The sequence below is a fragment of the Amphiura filiformis genome, chromosome 8 (assembly GCF_039555335.1).
Source record: "Amphiura filiformis chromosome 8, Afil_fr2py, whole genome shotgun sequence".
Lineage (NCBI taxonomy): Eukaryota > Metazoa > Echinodermata > Ophiuroidea > Amphilepidida > Amphiuridae > Amphiura > Amphiura filiformis.
In genome coordinates this window covers 39,483,840-39,503,340 of record NC_092635.1, presented here as the reverse complement: position 1 = coordinate 39,503,340, position 19,501 = coordinate 39,483,840, and the positions used below count along the sequence as shown (strand labels likewise).

Here is a 19,501-nt window from a genome sequence, read left to right as displayed (position 1 = left end):
TTTTCCATGCCAATTTTTTTTTGGTCCGCCATAACAACATACCCTAAATATCAAAATTGATGAAAATTGCATATTTATGTTCTAAAGACACAAATCTAGAAAGAATTTTTTTAAATTTTTGAATTTTTTCATTCATTTTAAAAACATGGGTCAAAAATTTGACCTTTTTCTCAATTTTGACCAAAATTTTGGATATTTTCAAAATGAAGAAAATTTTCCATTTTGAGTGATCCTGCATTCCACCTTAAGGTTCTTCTAATATCCAGGGGGTACTCACGTTTGGTTTGGATAGGGGTATGCCACTGAGAATTTAAAAGTGGACCCATCAATATACCAATTTTTCAAGAAAATTGGACCCATTGATATACTAAAAGTCAAATGTTTGGCCAAATTTAACACATTTTGTCTTTTTTTAAATTTCCCCCAAATTTGGGGAAATTTCAACAATTTTGGCCAGTGAGGCAAAATTGGACTATTTTCCAAAAATTAAAAAAAGAAAACTGAGTACTCCCTATGTTCTAATAATACCAAGATGAGCAACATGAAATTTTTGTTCTATTTTGAACCACATTGTGACACGCCCTACAACCACTCAGGCCAAAGTAGGTTATTTTGAAAGTTGTTTTGTACTTTAAGGTGGCACTACACCCCCTGATAAATATTGTGAATAATTTTGCATTTTTCTCAAAAAATAACTACACACTGGTACAAAAAGTTATGTATATTATAGGGGTAAGGAATCCAATTACTTCACTGAAATTTCAGTGATCCAAGACAAGTGGTTCATTATATATGTTAACAAATGAGGTTCATTCTAGCGGTACCTCTTTTCTTATCATAAATAACATACCGCTTGTCTTGTGTCACTGAAATTCCAGTGTAGTAACTGGATGCCTTGCCCCTATAATATACATAACTTTTGTTACCAGTGTGTTACCATTTTTAGAGAAAAATGCAAAAATAGTCACAAATTTATCAAGGGGTGTAATACCACCTTAAACTTACTGAAGCTGATATTCCTAAGTCCCTGGCACGCTTGGTTGAAAAGTTATGAACTATGATCCATTTTCTTGAGTTTTTATTGGTTTTTGTCCTTACATTTGCCTTAATCTAAATTTCATTATTGCTGACTTTGGCCTGATTGAGCCAGATTATATCACATAATTACTTATGAAGTGTGTCCAGTGCAGTATTTGAAATCCTACAAGTAGGCCCCTAGCACTCAAAAATGAAATACTCTTCAAGATGAAATTAGAATTTCAACTATTTCAAGTGTGCAATTAATAACCATCTTTCAAACAAAACATTGTCTTTGAAATATTCATCAGCATTTTTTATTAACTCGGATGCAAATTTAACATCACTCAATTCTTCCCTGCCAATTTCAATGTCGGCATTTGAATGGACCCCATTATTTTATATTCATGACTTTCATGACAAATCATGGTTTAAACAATAATTATGTGATTTTTGCGATCAATAATTTTATGTAAAAATTCACTTGAGTCTGCTTGAAAGCTACCTCTTGGCCATTTTCTACTCTTTTTTTCAAGTATAAAATTATGTACAATATTGTGATTTTCGATGTTATCCAAATAAAATCAACCAATTAATCATCCAATTAAGTGAGCTCTCTGAAGAACTTTTAATTATTTTCTGTAAATCAGATATAAGTTATGACAGAGAGTATATCATTATCTGATCATGTCACTCATACTCATAGACAAAGAAGTTACGTATCGAGGGTTGAGAACCAGAACCCGGTAACAATGAAAACCATTGCAAGTTAAGACTTTCGGGTTCTCAACCCTTGATATACTGGATTCCCTTACTTGTTACCATGCTCTGACCACTTTGAATCTGTTCTGAGCTTTTAAAATATACTCTCATGTCACATGTGGACAAAACAATATTTTGGTCACTTTGTAACAGTGACATTACTGGAATAGCATTATATGGGTCCTCTTCAAAAATGCCCATCTCCCCAAAAGATTAGGGTTGTAGTTAGGATGCAGGTTAGAGGTTAAGATTAGGGTTAAGGGGGTACTACACCCCTGGTCAATTTTGTGCCTATTTTTGCATTTTTCTCAAAAATTATAGCGCATTGGTGACAAGTAAAGATATGTATATTATAGGGGGCAATTACTACAACTACTGCACTGATAATTCAGCAACTCAAGGCAAGTAGTTATTGATTTATTGATCAAATATTGGTTTTCCCTCATTTTTGACTGTAACTCCACAACTGCTGTCTGTGTTGAAATAAAATTTCCAGTGCAGTAGTTGTAGTCCTTGCCCCTATAACATACATACCTTACTTGTCACCAATGCGCTATAATTTTTGAGAAAAATGCAAAAATAGGCACAAAATTGGGCAGGGGTGTAGTACCCCCTTAACAGATATCAAAGTAAAGATTGGAGCAGGGGTATGGACATTATTCTAAAACTGCTCCAAACATGGATTAAGTTCATGTTAGAAAAAAGTTCAAAACTTACATGGTGGGTAAAATCCCCCTCCCCATTTGTAATCTGGTTTTAACTTTTGTTCCATTGGAGCCGACTCATGAAATGAAATAATTCATCTTTCCCCTAAGATTATATTTCAACCATTACACTATTCTGTAGCAAATACACAAAGTGTTTCTGATACTTTAAATTATCATATGTGAGTTTCAAACTTTCACAAAATCTCAAACTAATTCAAATTACTGTAATTGTTTTCAATTAACTTGGCTCACATTCCTTTTCTCTTTCAACTTGACATGGGAGGTCACTCTAACACAAAAGTGCTGCTCACCCACATCCAACAACCTCTGAAATGCAACTTAAATGGCTTAATCGCAAGTATCAATTTTGTACCCCTATAATACTACAAAAACTACCCTCATGGTGTATATTTTTAACAAGCCCTTATTCTAAAAACATGGGTAGACAAACAAACACCATTTTTCCTACACAATATATTAAATTAGGCTGATTTCGCCATTCATTTTATACTTCCAAGTCAATCAGCAACCCTAAACATCTCTGCTTTGGGCTGTCAAATACCCCGGCCTAAAGTGCATTGCCTTTTTAAAAGCACCCTTTTGGACACTTTTTTTGGATGCGGGTGCATAGCAAGTCACAATAGTGAGTGACCCCAGTAAGAGATGAATGTATCTATCATCTATCTTTATTCAATATGAATTAATTATTATGTTTGTTTTTCTATTGTTATAATGCTGCATGCTGCAAGTCAACTGGAATCTGTTGCATGTCATATGCTCTTATATTGTGACTTAATTTGAAAAGCTTAGACATTGAATATTGCCTGGCTGGTTTGTTTCCATCAATGCGAGATCAGATCCCATATCACCTATATCGAAAAATATAGTGCAAAAAGGCTGTATCTGCAATAGCTGCCCTATACAAATTGGACAATTTCTGCATTTCTTATATTGTACACATCTGACATCTTGTGCACATCTGACATCTGGCAGCTATTGCAGATGGGCCATTGATGCACTACCCCTTTAACATGTACTAGTGAGTGCAGTAATTTTATATCTCCTTTTAAAAAGTACTTTTTGCACTTAATTATGAATGGTTGATCTTGCTCCAACACCAGTCGCAGATTGTATCCATATCCATTGTCCCTTTTCCGAGTCAAACTTAGTAAAGCAATGAACACTATAGAACTAAATGAGACATGATCATGTAGATTACATCATGTCTCATGCATGTCTTAAATTCGCCCTTTGCACGGATCCGCAATCTTGCTACCAAAACAAGGTTCTCTCTGCAAAAGCATGTGCAAAATGTGCATTTTTTGTTTCTTGCGCTTTTCTAGCAACACGCCAGAAGGCTTTTGCAACGTGTACACAGTAATTAAAGCATGCGTTTGACAGGTGTACGCACACAGCACACACTTTGCAGGTAGCACCTCATTTTGAGATGACCGTGCGATTGGCGAATACTATCAACAAGTATATAGGTTCCATAAAATTGTCACACACATACAAATGTCTCTATAGATACTGCTTGCTGTCATGATCTAGGTAATGGGTTCTTCTTCAGCATTTCATTCATTTCTTTACTGGTGAGTCTCTCAGATGCTTGACCTTTATTTGCCTGTATAAATGTGAAAAAAGGAAAAAATGTTAAGAAAAATGATGTTATTCTCTATTAAATTATAAATTTGATTATACTTGACTGAATTGTCTACTACTGGAGCACAAAATAAATGTTCATCCTCAATTATCAAACATTTCTTGACTTTTTTTTAGTTTGCACACTATATCTTGTGAACATCAAAATGAAATGAAGGAAAATGGCAGTTTGGGCACCATTATATATTTTATGGTCAAATTGGTTCAAACAATGTAATGAAAACAAACAAGCTGTGTTTCTATTTTTTTTAAACAGCTTCACATCCACTAGATCATGTCTCAAAGATGACTTACTATAGGGTTGCTTCAAAATATTTTTTAAAAGTGCTTCTGTGAGTAATTTTACATGTGCTATTATCAAATGAGGGGCCAATGACTCCACACTACATTGTATCGAGAGATCAATAATTTTGTTCCCTAGATTTCAGACAATAATCAAGGTCCAGATTACCTTTCTTGATTTTTTGATTTGATTTGTTTGGGTTTTGACAACCCTGGATAACCCAAGAAAGCCTCTATTGAAGCTTATTTCCATTGGGGGTCCATTTGAACACCGGGACAGGTTGGGAACATTCAGGGGTTAACACCCTTTCCAAACTGGCTGCGAGATACATGTACAGATATGGCTCTCTGCACACAGGATCGACAGCTTAACGTCCCCTCCGAAGGATGGAGTACTTTCATGATTCATTAACCCAATTCTAAATGAACCATGGGGAGAGCCAAAGTCTGAATTTAATCTACAGATGTTGCCAATTAATTTCAGACTTTTTTTTCCAAGTCAATATCCCAGCAAATCGCCACCGCCGGGAATTGAGCCCGGGACCTCATGCACTAAAGACAAGTACCCTAACCATTGTGCCATGCTCTCCACTTACAAGATCCTGCAAGATCACTTGGAATCCATTATTGCATGTTTTCTAAACACTAAGCACTAGCAAACTTGTGTATCTTGAGCTTGATTCCTTCTCAAAAAAAATGCTCAAAAACATGATACAGAGAGCAATTTTTAAAACACCGCAAACATTCTACCCTAAATCCCTGTGGATTCCTGACAAATTTCAATATATTTTACTGTTTGATTAAAGCAATTTAACAATAGTACACAGTCGTGTGTGTAGATATATGACACACTTGAGTGGCCCTTACTCTTGCTTTTGCTAAACATCTCTGGAACTTCGTAACTTCTGAAGCACAACTGATATCGCTAAAGTTATTGGATTTCCAGCAATCTAACAGAGTTGACATCTCAGCTAAACAAGGACTCTCTGAAAAAGAAAAGCAGAAAACATTACTCAGTATGCAAAATGTTCAAAAGAACAATACAAATTGTAAGGAAAAGGAGGTTGAACCAGCAGCTAAAAACAAAGTATGTGTGACCACTGCTCATTTAAAGTAAATTACCCTAAGACTTAACAATAAAATACCACAATGGGGCTAGAACCCAGGATGGGAAACTGAAACACACAAGCTGCCATGCGGCGAGTGGCATGATAGAGCCGGCAACTTGTGAAACCGCCCGGCCGTATGGCATTTTCCATATACTCGGTTAGTTTTGTGGGGTTCATTATCGAACCCCAACGGTTTTAGCTTGTATTATATTATTTATTAACATAGGCCTATTTGTTTGTGATATTTCAAGCGTTTTAAAATTTCAAAATAATCCCATTCAATTACACGGTTGACGATGGAACTTTACTAAATTTAGAGAATGCACAGCGCATACCACCTGCAAGCTGCTAAATAAAAATTTCAGGGAAAGGTCAATCATGATGCAAGATTTAAGATAAAATATGACCAAAGTTCCATGGCAAATTATAATTTTGTCGCTTACTGTCACTTTCAGCCTATAATTATGTACATCCTCCTCTTCCTTACATCTTCTCTGAACAACTTTAACATTTACAGAAACAACAACAAACTTCTTTCTCTAGAAGACTAGCTTTGAATTTGCACACGATAGTAACATATTCAAGGCTAGAGTCCAAAGTTTTCATTTTTTGGTAGATCAGCCGTGACACTTTTTCTATTGATTGATTCTGTTGATGCTTTAACTTGGATTAAAGTTATTTTGATGAGTAACTTTTGCCCATTTTGTACCATCTAAAATTGAGTTGAAGTGCAATTTTAGCAACATTTTTAATGCGATCATCCACAGTGAGCAGCTGTGTTTACTTCTAAACTTCCATTGCTCTAGACTAGATGGTGTCATGCTTCATTAATTTATACTCTATTTTGATAGCTTGAGGCTCTAGCTTCGATTGTGAGTTGTAGATCAGCAATTTTTCATTGATTTATTTTAATTTGTAAATTGTAAATGTAAGTTAAATAATAAAATATAATTTTTTTTAAAAACACTTTGTGGTCTGTGCTGTAAACAAGGGTCATTCCATGCCAACTTAACAAGGGGTGTATACCATACCTCATAAACTTTTTTCTTAGTTTAGGTATTGATCAATAAGAAATGAAAAACCTGAAAATTTGAGCCCCTTACTCCGTTCATTTTCACTCAGCGTCAATTTGAAATTCCAACTTCAAGGGGCCATTTCTTCCAAACTCACCCCAGAACATTCTGATTATGATCAGTAGGGGATGTCAGACATTTTGAGAGTTTCAATTTTGATTATTTTCTTCTCAATTTTCAGATAATTGACTTTTTTGGTCAAATTGATCAACTTTCATTAGCCTAAATCCCTATACCTTAGTATTACTGATGTGTGGGCATGTTTAACCAAGTAGGAAGCTTTAGTACCAAGATAGAACCTTTCATAAAGTTTTATTCAGATTTCCTTTTACAAAATAAGCGCGTATTATTTGCACAAGGTCCAATGCACACGCTTGACGTCGCGCACGTATATGCGATGGTTAAGCTGTCAAAGGAAATCTGAATAAGACTTTAGGAGTTCATCTGGGACCAATCTAAACCATACCTGAAGTAAAAGTTGGTGCTCAATGGGTGACATTGATTTAGGGGGGGGGGGGGGGGGCAAGTGATGACTGAAATAATAAATTGTCATTTTTACAAGTGTCATTTTTCACTCACTCTCTCACAGTACGAGTGAGAGAGTAGTGAGTGATCAAGTGATTTTTGGTTATCGACATCGAAGCACACGCCGTGCGAACTTGGGGAGGATACCTCGCCTCTTCAATGACAATGTGTAGGTATGCTAGGTGAATTCAAATTTGCCATCAAACTGCATCATTTTATATATCAAATTAAAGCCCTTGAGTAAAAAAGCCAAAACTGAAAACCCATTTTTCATAGCACTTTCCGTAGCAAAGTTACATCTTGTCAAAGATTGACTTTCATCAAAAAGATTCAGCTAGCAAAATTCCCCAAAAGGCATTTCGGGGGTGTTTCTAGATCTTAGTCTCATTATGATAGCAGCTTTTTTTAATGGAACTGCTATCAAAATCCCTCTAAAATTCCATGTGCGATTGTCTTATCACCATAAAAAATCATATATTTGGGTCAAGTGAAATATAGAAAACATATTTATGTAGGTTTCCTTCTTCGGCCAGTTGTTTTAAATTTTTATGTAAATTTGCATTGACATTTTCGGCGAATTTGGCTGACTAGCAAATGTGTTAACAAGGTTTGCCTGGCCTGGGATACCTACAATGTGATCAATCATCATCAGCATTGCATAGCCTGACCACAGAAGTATTAAAAAATGTACTTTTGTATATATGGATGGTATGTAACTTTTTGTAAAGCTTAATCATTTGTATTTGTAATCTTTAGTTTTAAATAAGCTTACCAAATTTTAAGCTTACCTTCTTTCACTCGAGATTTTTCACCAACTCTGTCTTTCAATGCAAATGGCTTGCCTATAGCAGGCAGTCTTTGTCCTGGTTTGTAGAGATTACGTACAGCAATATCTCGGAGTCTTTTAGACATCTTAAAGAGTCTCTTTCTTGCCCAAACATGTACAAAATGTTGAAATGTTGAATCACACACCGAATAAGTATGCAGAATTCAGCAACCCCGAGCAATAATCACAGGCTTTCGTTAGCTCAACGCATGCGTAGTGCGCAAAACGAAAATTATAGCGTGTGTTTGCAAATTGTTGACAAAAAAATCAGTAATTAAATAAGAAAAACACAAATTAAAGAACTCTGAATTGTGCCAAAGCACCTTTGGAGTGTGTTTGACGCAACACGGATGTTGCATGAAGCATAATTGTTCTAAATGACATGATAATTTCGAATAGATTTTCGACACAAAGGCAAAGTTGCAAAATTTGGAAGGCGGAACTGAATTTAAGCTTACTCACTCATTGAGAGTTGTGCAGTTGCAAATTTGTATCATGTCAGACAGATTGAAAGCATTAAAGGAACGGTCCAGGCAAAGACGGCAGCTGCTTGCACAACAGGTTAGTTTGTGAATGCAATTATGTAGGTATCCCGACCAGGCAAACCTTAGTTAACACATTTGCTAGTCAGCGAAATTCACCGAGACCGGGGCCCAAACACAATGCATATGTACATAGAAATTTGAATTTTTTTCAAGAACAGGACGGTGAAGGAAACCTACATAAATATGTTTTCTATACTTCACTTGACCCAAATATATGATTTTTTATGGTGATAATCAAGTCGCACATGTAATTTTAGAGGGATATTTTATAGCAGTTCCATTAAAAAAAGCTGCTATCGCCATGAGACTAAGATCTAGAAACACCCCCGAAATGCCTTTTTGGGGAATTTTGCTAGCAGAAGCTTTTTGATGAAAGGCAATCTTTGACAAGATGTAACTTTGTTACGGAAAGTGCTATGACAAAAATGTTTTCAGTTTTGGCTTTCTGTACTCAAGGGCTTTAATTCGATATGTAAAATGACGCAGTTTGATGGCAAATTTGAATTCACCTAGCATACCTAAATTATGATTATCATGTCTTCATGATTATTACAATGATTATTATTACATCATATTCTCTTGGTCGGGCCTGAGTCTTCGGATGAATATCAGCATGATCAGGTCGGGCTGACGTCACAAAGGGGAAATAGCCTTGTAAAACCAGTGTTCGCATGTGTAGTTCCCATTTCTCGAGCCGTTTTGCTATGCGCACGCTTGTGCAAAGGGGACGAAGGGGACAATGTGCCCGGATGTCCGACCGAGTGAATATGGTAGGTATGAAAGGTAAATTCACATTTGCCATCAAACCACATCATTTTATATCAAATTACAGCCCTTGAGTAAAGAAAGCCAAAACTGAAAACCGTTTTGTCATAGCACTTTCCGTAGCAAAGTTACATCTTGTCAAAGATTGACTTTTATCAAAAAGATTCAGCTAACAAAACAGAATTTCCGTGTAGTCCCAGAACAAAATATTAATTTCTGACATGATCGTGTTCTGGGTCTAAACTGTTTCCATATGAAATCTTGATAGCAAATTGGGCAAAAGAAGCACATGGTTCTCAGCTTTTTAATCCCAGTGTTACGTGAATCACGCTATTGTGGACCAATGGCCATCCTTCAGATACTTGAGTGTTTAAGCGGAACGGTTTTTGTCTACCTCTCTGTTTGCAAACAGACGAGGAGGTCAAAATGCCTCGCCGAATATGAAAGACAGCGTAATAGTACGGCACTAATTTCGGTGGTGTTTCTAGATCTTAGTCTCATGATGATAGCAGCTTTTCTATGTGGAACTGCTATCAAAATGCCTCTAAAACGTGTGCGATTGTCTCATCACCAAAAAAAAAATCAGATTTGGTCAAGTGAAGTATAGACAACATATTTATGTAGGTTTATTGAGCTAGCTGTTCTTTTAAATTTCCATGTCAATATATATTGTGTTTGGCCCGGTTTAGGCCATTTTGGCTGACTAGCAAATGTGTTAAAACTGAGGTTTGGCTCTCATACATGTACCTATATCATGGAAACCAGATGATTCACCCCAGGTACCAAGTATGATTTAATTTATGACTGATTTCATGTAATGACAATAACATGTTCATGAATGATTTTATTTTGGAGTAGAATAAAGCAACATTTGTCACAACCTGCCTGTACTGACAACCGGCATGTTAAATTTTTGACCTATGTAGCGCTATTAAAACATTTTAACCCGACACATCATGGTCCTAAGTTTTTCCTTCCTCACCATTAGGGCCATGACTTCTGTACTATTGCAGAAACCGGGCTTCGGGCTACCTGTGGGACTCAGAACTCTGAACTTGTGTCACAGTTTAAAAGGTTCACCCTGCATTCATAAAAGTACTTACGTGTTCAGTTTTGTGATATAATCCTTAAAAATAATACTATGAAGATTTCCTGCATCTCTTTTCTTCATTGATTAAATCAGCATTTCACAGCAAAAAAAATGCAATTTGCTCGCCACCGTCATGAGTCATAACCAATACCATGTTTATCTCTATGAGATTAAATTTTTGTTATGGTGACGATAAGTCCCCCATAAAACCCTGTTATTAAATGGCCAAAATAGCAGTGGGGTTACTTTCATCCACTTTACCTTGTTACTTCAGCTTAAAATGGACAGAAACCCTTCCCGACAGTTATTACTAAGGGACCGTTCACAAACACTTGTTAGGGGGGCCTGAAAAGTTTTGACCCTCCTAAGGGGGTGGGACTGAAAAAAATGACCACAAGTTTTCCTGGGAAAATTGAGTTTATATGCTTTTCTATGGGTTGAACCATAACTTTCATACATGTCAAAAAGGGGGGGCCCTGAAATTTTTGAGGTCTGTAAAGGGGGGGGGGGGCCCAAAAAAATTTTTGGGATGAATTGTTTTTGCATCAGCCCGCCAACAAGTGTTTGTGAATGGTCCCTAATACATGTATTAGTTGAACATCATTTTGAGTAAAGAATTATAACAAAATGAAAATTTAATGGAAATTGTACATTATGGCTTTAGCCTTTAAGTAAACTAAATGTTTATCATTGTAAAGCACTGTGTTCGCAGTAGAGGGCTTAATAAATGTTTGTATAGATGAGTTGACTTCTGACGTCAATGCCTGGCAGTATGCAGACGCATCATCACAATTTCCATTGTTTTTGCCTGGCAGTATCTTGCTTTATCATATTTTGTTCAGGGCTCATGTTTTTAAAACTCCCGCCACATCACAATAAGGCTATTGAGTAGTGTAGTGGTTGCATGGGGTTCACTCAAGCATATCGATATACCAGTCCCTTGCCTTTGTTGATAAACATTGAGGTCAACTCATATATATATAGTGTGATGTAATTGATTTCCTGATGTACATCTTGCAGCTTGGAGCCAGTGGAGCTGATGATCTAGGCAGTGTATTGAGCAGCAAAGAAGAACTTGAAGAAGCTAGCAAAGCTCTTCCTCTACCAGTTCCAGTCACAAGGTATGAGAACTGATTGTTTTTATATTGGCAATGCATTCGGTTCAGGTGTTCAATGTTGCTGAGCTTTGGCTCTCACACGTTCATATAAAGTAGTCAAATTTTTCTCTTGCAGCGTGGTCATGCACGGCAAAAGTATTTTACTAGAGTTGCTACCAATATGCGAGTTTGGAGGCCAAAATATGCAAAAATTTATATTATACAATTTTCCATTCTGACCCTCAAATATGTACATGGTCTGAATAATGAGAACCAACAGATGCCCATCAATTTATTGTTTTGCATGAGGGTTTACACATTTAGGAGCTAATCCAGATTGAATCTTCCAAAGTGTTTTGCAAAAATATTCCAAATTTGAATTAACAGCATTACCAGAGCGGGTGGGGACAAGGGGGAAACTTTCTTTTTTGGAAAAATAATTTTTAGGCCAAATTGGGATGAAAGAAATGAACTTTCTGTAAAATTAACCCTTTTTGGATACCCTTATTGGCACCAATTTCTCAGTGACCACTGACCAGTGCACCTGATTTGAATGCTTGGTGACATTATTTATTTTAAGCAAATGTTTATTATCAGATCTGTCACCAAATGCATGCTTGCTCATTGGTAATTTATTGCTTGCATTGGTGCAAATATGTTCCTGTCAATCATGTCATCCAAATGTCTTGCCAGCTATTCCATTTATTGCATATTGTGCTGGAATGATGTTGGTATTTGACTGTCGACTATGCTGATCGGTAATTTCTTTACTGCTTAGTTTTTCACATTAGTGTGGAAAAAATCATCTTCCTGAAATGTTTCTGCTCACTTCTATCCACCAATTTTGTTAGAGTGCTTGCTTCTTGTTGCATTGTTAGTCATTTCAGTATTAATGGGGCCTGTACATGTGATTTTATAAAATGAATATTTTGTTTTCCCTTTCTGCTTAGTGCAAGCATTTCTGGAGACCCAAGTCCCCCAACTAAACGTCTAGCAATTCCTAGTAAAGCACCTAAGGAGCCAACAGATAGAAGGATATCAATAGAAGGAAAACAGGTAAGATAACAAATTTATTTATTTATTTAGGTATAAAACAATCCAGAAAGCAGGTCAAAGACCTGATAACAATTAAAAATATGTATAAAATCAACAGACAAAGTAACAACAAAATGCATACAAGAGCAAAACATTGAAAGGCAAAAAAGAAATCACAGATTATTAAGATGCCTAACAACTTCAGGAATGGTAGATTGCTTGTACCTGGTTCGCTTACAGCGAGGGGAATCAATCTGTTGGACATACTTAAGATTCCTACCGTGCCGATCGCCTTTGGTTTTAGGCAGTATTTGAGAATATTTAGCAGATGCTTGCAAACCTTGGCCGAATCACACCAACAGCTGATCTCTCTCTCTCATATAAGGAAACCAAACCTAGTTTCTCCAAAGCAGCCCGATAAGATATGTAGCACTGGCCCAGGATGATACGACACGCCCGCTTCTGGACGAGCTCCATCTGCTCAGACTGTGCTCTGGAGATACTAGTATGCCATAAAGGGCTGGCAAATGATGAGATCATATCCACCATATTCAATTCCACCATGTAATCTGCATTTAATTGACACATAGTATACAAATACTACATGTATAGAGGGCAAACTATTTTTCCTGAGGTACTGGCTTTGGGGCAATCACCCCGAACCCAGAGGATGAGGGGTGATTGGCCAGTACTAAGTAAGGGAAAAATAGTTGTCTTACTTCCCTGATACAAACCATGTAGTATGGGCCTTTCACCGTGAACCCAGATGGTGCAAATGATAGAAGAAAGTGGTATATTCTTTAAGTGGCTAAAGTGTGATGTTAGTACTCTGTAAAAGACTAAGGTGAAAGATAAATACAAATAACAGATATGGTATGGTGACAGAAATTGTCTTTGACTAAAATGCAGTGAGTGGGTACAAGTCATTAAGACAGCGCACCTACTAGCAGGGACTTGTTGTCTTATTAATGTTACTTATTTCATTATAAGCTAACTTTGAATTCATTTCATTGTTACATGTTTATTCAACAGAATCCAGAAGATGAAGAACAAGGCGAGGTCTACAAAGATTCCTCAACTTTCCTCAAGGTAATTTACATAAGATGGATAGTATCTTAAAAATTGTGAATCTAATTCAAATTAGAAGTTCAAAATAGAGAATGGCAGGGACTGCCTTTTGAGGAGAGCAAGAGCAATCACTCACTACTGCTCTCCTTAAATCTGATATAGGAGAGTGATTTTTAGCTCTCATTAGTTGACCATTCTCTCCTGACATTTTTTTGTAAATGCCTTAAACAGCTCTCCTTGAAGGCTCCAGAAAAGCTATTAAATGCTCTCCTGCAAATTCCAAAAGACAGTCCCTGGAATGGGAAAGTTAAATTGCAGCCATCTAATGAATTTGCCCTTAACAGGATATACAACAAATATAGAATAAGGTATGTAATACCAAAAAGTTCCTTCTGCATAGGACTATGTGTAAAGTTTGATGTGGCCTTGTTTTTCTGCATATGAACACTTCGGAATAAGTATTTTAGCAGTGAGCTCATTGATATAATTAGGAGTAAGATATGGTTACCCATAGATTTTAAGTTCGGCATTTAAAATCTATGGTAATTCACAGTGTATGTGACCCTATTTTGATACAAGTTGATAAATTCTACACCCATATTCTCATCTCTCTGATACATGTATTCAGATTTACTGCTCACCATATACAATCAAATTCATAAGTTGGTTTTGTAACTTCTTGTTTCTTGTGAAAGTACTTGATCAAAAATGATTAAATTGAATAAACAAATATGTATGAAAGTGATGCTTGGCATTAATTAGGCTAAATTTATCTTGCCAATTAATTCTCAACATATTTCAATTGCCAGGGTACCCAGAGTGCAAATCCTCACAATGATTATTGTCAACATTTTGTCGATACTGGACAACGGCCACAAAACTTCATCAGAGATGTTGGTAAGTACTGACCATATCTCCGTCTGAGGTGGATATCCACTCAAACCTTAAGGGTTAGGAATGGTAAGCCCATAGCCAAGTACCAAGGGAAAAACGTTACCCTATTTCCCCGATATAAACCAAGTACCGGGTGTCCCAAAAGTCCCTTAACATTATGAATTTGCCATAACTTGCATTAGGTTAATAGTGTTGTTACAAAAATTGCACAGTATGTAGATAATTCTTTTAGAAATGTTATGATACCAAACATGCCTATGTGGTCATGATCCTTTGGCATGAAAATAATGGATATCTACCGTACCGTAAAACCAACTTTTATAAACGCAAAAATAAGTCTCGTCATTTGAGGCGTGAACACGATATAACGTGTTATCATTTTAAAATCTGTTTTTTGTTTAATTTGGCTGTGTTTGTTTGATTGTTTGTTTGTTTGTTTTCAATGCGTAATCTTCATTTTCTGTTTTATCTGGGTTTTATATGGAAACTACTTAAGATCTTTTCTAAGGATTCGATGAACAGTTGTATGCTGCACGTTGTTCTCCATTGAAAGTCGACGTACTGATCGCCTTGGGCTTTTCGCCACCGCTCTTCGTATGACATCAATGTTTGTAGCCGATCTTCCTGTTCTTCCACGTCCTGCCCGAAGTAGATCATGAACAGATCCAGTCAATAGGAATTTCAGCACTAGTTGCTGGGTTGTATTTCGGCTGGGTAGTGCATAATTTACATTAAACTGTTCCTTAACCATTGCTTCAATGAGTTTGTCCGACTTTGTCTCGGCAAAGAACCATACGACCTGAATCCGTTGATCTATAGGAAATTCATCTTCACTTCAACTGTTTTAAAGTAAAGTTTAATATTGTCAATATATCCTAATTATAATCTAAAACAGCAGTCACGCTTACGCTAAGCCATGTAATCCATGAATGTTCATACCTAAATGTAGCGTGCGCAGTGAGTGAACCAACTCTATTGTTCAGGGAAGCACATCATTCATGTTCTTGAACATAGGACACATGAGCTTGCTTTTGTGGGTTTGATACACACATATGTACAGTCGCACAGTAAGGTCAAAGGGTCATCAATAATGCTGTTTTTGGTATCAGAATAATTCTAAAAGATCAATCTATATGAATATGTTCTCCATTTTGGTATGAAGTAGGAAATATTTGAGATATGGCCAATTCACAATGTTAAGTTACTTTTGGGACACGCTGTAGTATGTAGTTGTTTGTTTTATTATTCAAAACTTTGACTATGGTGATAAGGTTGCAGCAAAATAGGGAAATCTATCGCACAGGAAAATATGCTCATGAGTATTTATGAGGTGTAATTTGTTTTAATTTAGCAGTGATGTTAAAGGGTTGAGGCAGCTGATTCGCTTGTGCATTTAAACATGTGCCTGTGTATGCCAGCACTCTGAGCGAACGCTAGCGATTTGAAGCTACGCCAGTGAAATGAGCCCTGACGTCACTGTCACATCCGGGTTAAAAATTGTATTATCAGAATTTTCCAGGAGGCATGGCAACTTTCAAGCGGGAAATATGCAAAACAAAAATCTATGGGTAACAATAGCCAGCATCTTACAGAGGAGCAAGATGTCAAACAAAATGTCCCTCCTACCCTTGGCTATGCCACTGCTGCAAATATGAATTTTCTTATTAAGTTTTATAGCTATTTCATAATCTACTGTAAAACAGTATGATCATGTGTTTTCTGTATATTTTTCAATTCCAGGTCTTGCTGATAGGTTTGAGGAGTATCCCAAGCTGAAAGAGTTGATTAAATTGAAGGATGAGTTGATTCAGCAAACCAACTCACCACCAATGTAAGTAGGCACTCATTTAGAATCTAGGATCTTTGGTAAAGAAATATCCACATAAATTGTGTTTAAAAATGATCACACAATTATTACATTGAAATGGGTGGAGTAGTGACTGTGCTAATGCAATGTAGTTATAAGGTGATGGAAAAAGTGTTGAATGATGCAAAGACTGTAACTATTATAATAACAACTTCATTTAAAAAGACTTACATATTAAGCATCACTTTCACTAATCTCCAGAAAATGTAGGAGATAATTTCATCAGATAACCCATAGGACATTGTCATCTATATGTTGTGTTGATTACTGGTAGTCACTAATCACATCCAAAGTCACTTGTTTGAAATGTTTGTACATCATAAGGAGAATTTTATCCCAAAGGGGTCCATCCACATTCCCTTGTCTCTGCTTAGTGTTGGGATTGTGCTGCATGATGTGTGTGAATAGCTTCATGAATTTACCTTGGAAAAGTCCAGGAGTTCCCTGGCAAGAATTGTTAGGTCAAAATTATGTTTGGTGAATTTGAGGTATTCCAAAACTGCAGAGATGGAGGAATTCTTATAACAATGTAATAGGTAATCTTGGGTGTGTAAATCTAGTGATAATAAATCTTTTATGAATGAATGAATGAATAATGTTTTGGCATTTTTTAAAGAAGTGGTTGTTTATGTTGCAAATTTTCCTGACTGTTTTGTTTCACCAGGTACCTTCAGCTTGACCTAGAGAACTTTGACCTGAGTGACCTTGATTGCAAGTTTGATGTGATTCTCCTGGACCCACCATTAGAAGAATATCGCCACAGACCTGGTGTGGTACCTAACCAACCATTCTGGACATGGGATGAGGTAAGGGGACAAACGAAGAGTGCAACGAAGCTCTATGAAGGAAACTAGATTAGTTGGGGAGGGAGTAAATGGTAATTTCATTTCTTGTTTATTCTTATTTTATTTTGACCCACTTGTCACACAAAGTTGGGGGGAGAGTTTTGCACTAAGACAAGTTGTGTTTATAAGATTCATTGAACTTTTGGTTTGTTCCCTGATAGTTGTAAGTCTAGTAACTAAAATTTTGAAACCGATTGAAACCAATACCGTAAAACCTTGTCTACAAGCATATACAGTGTTTTTGATGAATGCTAAATTAATACGATACATGTGCAAATATGCCAATACAACAGATTGGTCTTACAATAATACTTGTTTGAATATGTTTGGATCTGTAATTTATTTGCTCAAACTCTATAATGGTGCCTGGACAACAGATTGGTCTTACAATAATACTTGTTTGAATATGCTTGGATCTGTAATTTATTTGCTCAAACTGTATAATGGTGCCTGGATCAATTTAGCTTTCATCAGAAGCACTCTATATGCTTGTAGACAAGGTTTTACGGTATGTCAAGGACTGAAAAACTGGCAAATCAAATTATAGAAAGTTTCTAGGACCATGTTTGATCTGGCTCATTTTCATGCAAATTACTAAGGGAGGATTTGATTTCCTGTTTTGGGAGCAGAATAACACAATACCAAAATACTATAGAAGAAGTTAGAGATAAAGAAACTAGTTTCTATCTGATGATCAACTCCCAAAAGCCTGTGGATTGGTAAGTAGCATGTAAAAGGAAGGTTGATTAATCTGGTGCCTTCATCGGAAAAAAAGGAATCACAGAAAATGGCGAATGATGTTGGTACTTTTACAAGACGAAAGACAAATTTTTGGGGCATTGTTAACATGGTGTCTACAGGAAAGAAAGTTTCCTTGTACAAAGACCTAACTTTTGAGACAGTTTGCATGTTTGATAGTTTAAAACTAACCATAGGGCATGCTGTGGCCTGCTGCTTTCAGAAATTTCAATCAGCATAACAAAAGGTTAACAAACTGTTTCCAAATTTGATTGACAGGCAGTGTCAGATGCAAAATAGATTCTTTATTTCTGGCTCAGATTATACTATGTGATCATTTAAACTATAACAAGAGTGAACATTATCATATGTTTGCTGTTCTTCTTTGACTTCAGATATTTCGTCTAGAAGTTCCAGCCATAGCATCGCATAGATCTTTTATCTTCATGTGGGTTGGCAACAATGATGGACTGGCAAGAGGACGAGAGGTTAGTATGGATGGTAGATTGACAGATCACTTCAAACTGATTAATATTATTTGAGTTTATATTCAACACAATACAATACACAATTTTGTGCACACCTGGAATGTTTCCACTTGATCCATAGAAAGCATTCCAGGTGAGCGCATACTTTAACATCTTACATTTTAGACAATAGTAAACAAGCCTTTATACTTCCCACTCATATTGGTTGCACTACAGTAACATTGTGCTCTATTGTCACTAAGCGATACGCCATAGCCTTCCAATTTCTTCTTGATAAGAAGAGAGCTTGGCCTGTTTGCGATTTTGTACTCCACATTCTAAGGAATCTTTCCAGTATAGCTCCAGTGTCTTCTTTGACGTATCTCACACATATCGACACCTACTCCTTCCTACTTATATCTTGCGTTTTGTCCGCAATTTTAACATAAGGACCAGATTGTTGTATCTCTGTAACAATGGAATCTGTGATTTGCTCTCCCAATATGTTTATCAATTCATTCTACATGTATACAATACAGAGATACCACTTTTCCTGATTGATCAGGAATTCCTGATTTTTGCCATTTTTAGACATAAATTCAGGATTTTTATAAAAATGAATGAGTAGCTACGCTTTGCAACTTCCTGATTTTTTTCAACAATAAAGTGGCATCTCTGACAATAGGACTTGTGTAAGTAAATGACATTTGCATGTACAATCTAAGAGCTTCATTGTCTGTGGCCATTTAGTCTAGCAATTCCAGAAAGTTTCCCTTATTTGGAGATGTTTTGTCCTCCTGGTGCCCTCTCAGTGGTAGGGTTTGCCGCCCACAAAATAAATGATTTGGGCAATTGTCTTCAGCTGTTCTCTATTTATATCTGTGCTTTTTATGTGTGATTCGTCAAGCTGTGCTGCAACAGAAGTGGTTACCTTTTGCGACTTCAAATACATGCATATGCTAGTTTTGTACATTTCGCTAGACGTGTGTGAGCTGAAAGTCGCCTTCTTCAAGTTACACAATCTGTTGGATATAAAGTCCAGGTTCCCTTGCAGGGAATTGAACTACAAAACACTTGGCAAGGGAAATAAAAAACTTCCAGTTTCCCTTGCAGGGAATTGAACTACA

The 19,501-nt window shown here is 36.4% G+C and overlaps 2 protein-coding genes across 2 annotated transcripts in view; one reads left to right on the top strand and one right to left on the bottom strand.

The window, feature by feature from the left end:
• Positions 1-3,085: 3,085 nt before the first annotated feature.
• Positions 3,086-8,153, bottom strand: LOC140159015 (small ribosomal subunit protein mS37-like). The gene is made up of 3 exons (XM_072182330.1): positions 7,926-8,153; positions 5,298-5,416; positions 3,086-4,110 (listed from the first exon to the last, which is right to left on the bottom strand). Exons 1-3 carry the CDS (start codon positions 8,047-8,049, stop codon positions 4,027-4,029), a joined length of 327 nt encoding a protein of 108 aa, XP_072038431.1. The 5' UTR covers positions 8,050-8,153; the 3' UTR covers positions 3,086-4,026.
• Positions 8,154-8,179: 26 nt separating this feature from the next.
• LOC140159017 (N(6)-adenosine-methyltransferase non-catalytic subunit METTL14-like) overlaps positions 8,180-19,501 on the top strand; it is a 33,567-nt gene continuing 22,245 nt past the window's right edge. Inside the window, exons 1-8 of the mRNA XM_072182331.1 lie at positions 8,180-8,524; positions 11,384-11,484; positions 12,411-12,516; positions 13,528-13,584; positions 14,373-14,460; positions 16,198-16,288; positions 16,989-17,130; positions 18,303-18,395. Coding sequence (XP_072038432.1) covers positions 8,459-8,524; positions 11,384-11,484; positions 12,411-12,516; positions 13,528-13,584; positions 14,373-14,460; positions 16,198-16,288; positions 16,989-17,130; positions 18,303-18,395 — 744 coding nt within the window. The 5' untranslated portion in view covers positions 8,180-8,458. The remainder of the gene's footprint in view (positions 8,525-11,383; positions 11,485-12,410; positions 12,517-13,527; positions 13,585-14,372; positions 14,461-16,197; positions 16,289-16,988; positions 17,131-18,302; positions 18,396-19,501) is intronic.

Bases quoted from the DNA above. Each gene is read 5' to 3' on its own strand.
- LOC140159015 (XM_072182330.1), bottom strand. From the start codon at position 8,049: ATGTCTAAAAGACTCCGAGATATTGCTGTACGTAATCTCTACAAACCA. The intron at 5,417-7,925 runs GTAAGCTTAAAA...TTTCTTTTTCAG, and splicing joins AAAATCTCGAGTGAAAGAAG to AGAGTCCTTGTTTAGCTGAG. The intron at 4,111-5,297 runs GTAAGGGCCACT...ACATTTATACAG, and splicing joins GATGTTTAGCAAAAGCAAGA to GCAAATAAAGGTCAAGCATC.